The 5,915-nt window shown below is 47.5% G+C and overlaps 1 protein-coding gene and 1 pseudogene across 2 annotated transcripts; both read right to left on the bottom strand.

Annotated features, from left to right (window-relative positions):
* Positions 1-270: 270 nt before the first annotated feature.
* On the bottom strand, positions 271-1,965 carry LOC103655507 (14-3-3-like protein GF14-12; annotated as a pseudogene).
* A 348-nt stretch (positions 1,966-2,313) lies between these two features.
* LOC103653681 (F-box protein GID2) lies at positions 2,314-3,913 on the bottom strand. Of its 2 annotated transcripts, none has more exons than XM_020552602.2 (2): positions 3,504-3,913; positions 2,314-3,374 (listed from the first exon to the last, which is right to left on the bottom strand). In XM_020552602.2, exon 2 carries the CDS (start codon positions 3,330-3,332, stop codon positions 2,628-2,630), a length of 705 nt encoding a protein of 234 aa, XP_020408191.1. In that variant the 5' UTR covers positions 3,333-3,374; positions 3,504-3,913; the 3' UTR covers positions 2,314-2,627. The 2 variants fall into 2 exon arrangements, with proteins under 2 accessions (XP_020408191.1, XP_008678730.2); XM_008680508.3 differs by having other exon boundaries at positions 2,314-3,371; positions 3,504-3,912.
* Between the last annotated feature and the right edge of the window lie 2,002 nt (positions 3,914-5,915).

The following is a 5,915-nucleotide window of genomic DNA, read 5'->3' as shown; positions in this document are numbered from 1 at the left end:
TACCTTCCAAAACTGGGTGACAGAATTTTAATTTAAGACGGAGGGAGTAGAATTCTTGTATAAAATCGTACATAAAACTTTTTCTAAACCTGTCCTTAAGAACTTTCTAAAATGGTAAGTCTCTTTTAGGATTCTTTTGTGCCAAGATGTCAATCTATTTAGAATTTAGTGAATCCCAATACCTAGAATCGAATATGTCAGGTTGGAAAGAGACATCATCAACTTTTGAAGCACAATCAACATTTATAGCGATAGAACCATCCAAGTTACTGATGTTATTAGTAACTTGCTCAAAAATGTTGTTAGACTTTGTCCCAGCATAAATTACTTCTAGTTAAAAGATACACGGGATCGATGGCTCCTGAGCGATTCACGCCCGTTGGTGAGGGCAATCCCAGGTTGATCATAATAACTTACCACTATCTTCAGTTCTTCATCTGCAGTTTAGATTCAACTCACCTTTAGGGTGTGTTTGGTTTGGCTTTTGGCTTTGGCTTTTGCCCCCTAAAAGCCAAAAGCCAACCAAAGGGTTGGATCCAAGAAGCAGCTTTTTCTAAAAGCCGACTTTCTCGTAGTGCAAAACTGAAAGCACCCCTGGACCTGCTTTTAGTGGCTTTTGGATGGAACTGTGAAAACATATATCGAAGAACTTTTAACGACTTTTAGTGGTTTCCACCAATTGTTTTTTAGCTTTTTAACAGCATACAGCCTACAGCAGCTTTTTCCACAGCTCACAGCCCCAGCAACTTTTTCCACAGCCACAGCCCAACCAAACAGACCTTTAGTTGCTTACACTAGTCTATAAAAAATACTAATATGTTGCACTAGTCACAAGTTATAGCTAAAGCCAGGTTATTTCATAACAGCTGTCTGAACTGTGAAATGCATAATAACCTTAGTTCATATTTTTCACAGAGCTCACATTCGGATCATAAGGATTGCAAAAAAAGAAGAAAATAACACTACACAGTCCATGTAATGGGTGCAAAAATCAAACCTATTTGGCGAGACTGCAAGCATGGACGCATGGTCAGGCGAGTTGAGAAGTTCAGCACCAGCCAAAGCCTAATAGGATGGGTGGGGGCCAATTCCTCCAGAGCAATATCCTGAAAGATTTAGCAGGAAAAGAATTAGCAACACATCACATTGAATGAAATTGTACGTATAAAAAGGTCAATGTCCTAGCCAACAAAATTTAATGAGAACTGTGAAATGAAGGAGAAGCAAATTATCTGAGCAGGTTTGTGTGCCACCATGGTATTCTAGCTGCATCTTTTCTCCTAGATCCAGTTTCAAACTCCGCAAGGTACCTAATACACATGAATTCAACTAAAAAGATACTGCAGTGCAGCAAAACATAATTTACATGAAACTGAAAGCACAATAGTATTATAATAATACCCGTAGTAATCACCCTTCATCTTGAGGTAGAAGACCTTGGACTCTGCAGCTGTTAATGAGGCGGAAACGGTGGGAATCAAGGAGCTTGAGGATTCCATCACAGATCTTGCTGAGTTCAACTTCAATCTTGTTATGGTAGTCCTCAATGAGAGTGACACAGTCCACGTTGACACGGCCTTCTTCCCCCTACTCAATGGAGGATATGATGCACCATGAAGCACATTGGGTTCCATGACAATCTTGTAAGCAATTGACAGAACGTAGTGCTCCTCAGAATCAACTGTCTTAGCCACCTTCTCCATGAACTCAATCAGCTCTTCATACTTCTCAGAATCAACTCGAATTTCAAGGGAAATTTTTGAGTTAAATGCTAATTTGCAGACAAAAAAGGTGAAGCAATTCGCAAACTTTAGCCTAAAAAATCTCAGATTTATCTAAACAGGATAAATGACTGAGAAAGAAGATCAAAACTTGGAAGGCACAATGTGAGAGAAAAAAATAAATGTACCACAGCGACCGATAGGCAACCGATAGATCCAACTGAAATGAATTACACGAATCCATAGACCCCTGCCTCATACATACATGATGGCCTCATTAAATTTGAATTTTCAATTTGATAAATCCATATTTCCTCCAAACAAACATTATCAACCAGTACACAGCAGTTGCATCAGATTTGCTTAACAGACCTAAGAATAGCATGCAGTAAAACATAGGACTAAACTGAACTTTAGTAACACAAGTCAACATCTCAGCTATTCCTCACATTTATTAAGCTATTGTAAGCTTAAGCAGCTAAGTCCTTTTCCTTTCCATGGGTATAAAAGGGATTTCAAACAAAACAAAAAAGAGGTTCACCCTCACTCTCTTAGGTGACACGTGGGGATTTGAAAAATGCCATGGCACAACAGCACGAAGAGCATGATGCATGAATGCATCTCTCTTGGAACATCATATATTCACATATATGCCATGGAAACTTTATAAATTAGCTGATTGTGCGCGATTTAGGTACAACACGCGACTTGGTAGTCATTCAATACATCATCGCACTCCATTCCATCCAATCTCACTCAGTACAACCGCACCTATCTGAATAGTCTTCTCTGCCCACCAATCCAAATGATTTTATCACCTTCACTCCCACAAATGCAGTGAAGAACCACAATCCAATCACCTGACATTACATAAGCAGCATGTGGTGATGCTGCATGGGAGGTCGATCACCCACATTGGCCACCTCCATTCTTATCTCTATCTCTATCCTTGTCCTTAGGAGGAGGTGGAGGAGCATTAGGCATCTTCAGAAAGAACGAAGTCGAGAGCAGAGAGAGTGAGACTTGGACCTGGTCACGGCCCATCCTCACCGGCAACTGCCGCCTCTGCTGCCCGGGCGGCGCTCCAGCAGCACGCTGCTGGACCGGACGAATGTACATCTCGTGTAGCCGCCGGAAGCCGCCAAGCGAAAGCACGACGCTGCGAAGCATCTGCTCGGAGAATCCAGTGTAGGCCCACTCCCGCACGCACGCCGCCTCCCACAGCCGCTCGTCCCGCGCCAGCAGTCGCCACCCGCGGCTCACGCACGCCGCGGCCGCCAGCGTCCGGGCCTCCGCTCGCATCAGCACCTCGAACACCAGGTCCTCCCCGAGATCCGGCACCCTGGCCTGCTCGTCACCTCCGGCCTCCGAACCTGGCGGCGGCTGCTCGCCCACTCTTGCGTCCTGTGGCAACTGCTCCGCCAGCGGCGGTGGAGCCTGCAAGAACGAAGACGAGCACTCGCCCGCCATGCTGGAGCTTGCGACCGGCTCCTCCGTCCGCTGCTTCTTACTCGGTTCGCCCACGGGCGAGCCACCACCGACGCCCGTGGCAGCGGGTGCTGGGGCCCGGTGGTCGTCGCCACCGCCTGACGAATCAGAGCGGCACTTCATGGCCGGCGAATCGGGACAGCCGTGCCCGTGGGTCAGCCACTGCTTTCGAGGAGGAGCGGCGAGTGGATGAACATGCGTGAAGCAGTGCAGTTTATTATCTATACTTAATGCTTTTTTGCGACTTCCTTTGGAAAGCACCTAGATAAAAAAAAACGGGGGTGTTTGCCATACCTAGATTTTCCTCACCCTCCCACCAGACTACCAGAGCTAGGCATCCACCGCCCGCGCGTTCTCCACGGAGTTCGACACCCCCCAGCTTGTGCCCTCTCCGTAGCCTCCTTACTTCCCGAACGGCGCCAGCGCGGAAGGCTTGCGGTGGGTGTCTCTCGATCCGTACGACAGCGCGCAATCTGTGGCGGCAGCACGTCGATCCGCGACGGCTCTGCGTGGATCCGGACGATGGCGGAGTCGATTTGGGTGGGGAAGATCTGGGTGCGGCAGCGCCAATCCGGGGGCGGGCGGGGAAGCAGCGCGGCGATGAGATGAGAGGCGGCGGCGGTGCGTGCTGATGATAGCCGGTAGGCGACGGACTACGCAGCTCGCAGTCGCAGGGGCGGCCGCAGAAGGTGTTGAACAATTAGACAAATTCCAGTTTAAATTCCGAAGATAAATTATGACCAAATTAGAAGAACTGAAATAACAAGCCAAATTAGAAGATGCGTACTGATTAAACATACTGATAGATGGCACGCGCAGGAATCAGCAGGGTCGACGATGTCGAAGTAGCGAAATCAGCAGAGTCGACGAGGTCAGCAGATCACGAGCAGTCGCGTGAAGACGCTTCCCAAAAACCTTATTCGCCCTCTCCCGGTGCAGGATCTAGAAGACGAAGGGTTCCGGAGACCTGCTCTCCTGATCGCAGATGCACCTCTGCGGTCGGGACGAAGAGAACTAAAAGGCGGCTCAGCTATGAAGAGAGGCGAAAGCGAACTGGGATCTGGGATGATCTGGAGGCTGGCTGCCGGGCTCATTTTATAGGGCCGAGTCCGCGACCCCCGTGCTTATCCGCCCACGAAAATCTCGCAATCAGTTGAGATTTTATAGCGATCGGTTAGGATAAGCGTAACAGCCAAGAAACCAAAAAATCAAACGGCAAAAGGTAGCCACGCCCCCGCAAGGCGAGGGGCCGGATTTCGGCGGACCATTCACGCGCATGTCGTGCGCCCGCGCCCTTCGCCTCGCCTTGCCTCGCCCGGCCCGGCCAGGCGAGGCGAGCGAGCGAGCGCGCGCGCGTGTGGCTCTCCACACTCTCTCCTCTCATCCATGACTTGGTGAGTGAGTGTGGCTTCCATATTTAAGCTAGCTCTACTCCACTAGAGCTAGCAATATGGTGCTAATGGTTCCATATATCCTCTAGCCATCCTCTTGTATGGGCTTTTGAGATTTTCTGGGATTTATTTGAATTTCTTAATTGGGCCAAGCCCATAAATCCTAACAATCCCCCACCAGATCTCAAATGCCCATCTGCAGTTTTCGCCACTGTTCACTACTGTTTAATATACTAGTTTTTCAGCAGAGACTGTTAAGTTGAACTTCCGCCTAGAACTCCAAGCTACACTAACCCACAACTTGGACAATGGACTATGCCTTGAATTGCAAGTTTTGCGTGAATGAGTTTCACTTGAAGTCATGACCAGTACTTGGCTACCAGTAGTCCCCTTCTCGGGTGGAGCATATACGTCGTACTCCAAGGTCTCTTCATAAGTTTACTAGAGATCACCCAAATCTCATAGACTGCGACGTTAGACAGTCTAACTCATATAGGTGTGTTCTTTCAAAGAATGTTCTGCAGGACAACATCTTCGCTAATACAAGCCAACAGAACACATTAAGGCACAAAGTCAACCTGCCTTACAGCATTTGAGAGTATTGCATCTTTACTTAGAGAGGGTCAAAGGTTACTCTCCTCAGTTCACCAATGGCTTGTTCTTCCCAGGACCTAATTCACTGGATCTCCGATCACATAGACTGGGTTTCCACCATGGCAACTTTATTCGGGTCTCATACCCATCTCTCTCGATGCGATTTCTATCACATTACGTGGTAGTCCCTTGGTAAAAGGATCTGCCAGATTTTTATCTGTTGAAATATAAGTCACACTTATAACTCCGGAGTTTCTCAACTTTCTGACAGACTTCAATCGTCTTTTGACATGTCTTGATGACTTTCCATTATCCTTAGAACTCGTCACTTTAGCAATCACTGTCTGATTGTCACAGTTCATAAGGATAGCTGGTATTGGTTTCTCAACCACCGGCAAGTCCATCAAGAGTTCACGCAACCATTCTGCCTCAACGGTTGCTATGTCAAGTGCAGTTAGCTCGGCTTCCATGGTTGACCTCGTCAAAATGGTCTGCTTGCATGACCTCCATGATACCGCACCTCCACCAATAGTAAAGACATAACCACTGGTGGCATAAAGCTCGTCTGCATCAGATATCCAGTTCGAATCACTATATCCTTCAAGTACTGCATGCTGACCAGAATAGTGAATTCCATAACTCATTGTACCTTGCAGGTAGCGCATAACCCGCTCAAGTGCATGCCAATGACCAGTCCCGGGGTTTGACATGAACCTACTTA

Source organism: Zea mays, chromosome 4 (genome assembly GCF_902167145.1).
Source record: "Zea mays cultivar B73 chromosome 4, Zm-B73-REFERENCE-NAM-5.0, whole genome shotgun sequence".
Taxonomy (NCBI): domain Eukaryota; kingdom Viridiplantae; phylum Streptophyta; class Magnoliopsida; order Poales; family Poaceae; genus Zea; species Zea mays.
Note: the sequence above shows the minus strand (reverse complement) of the source record. Positions and strands in the feature narration are given on the sequence as shown.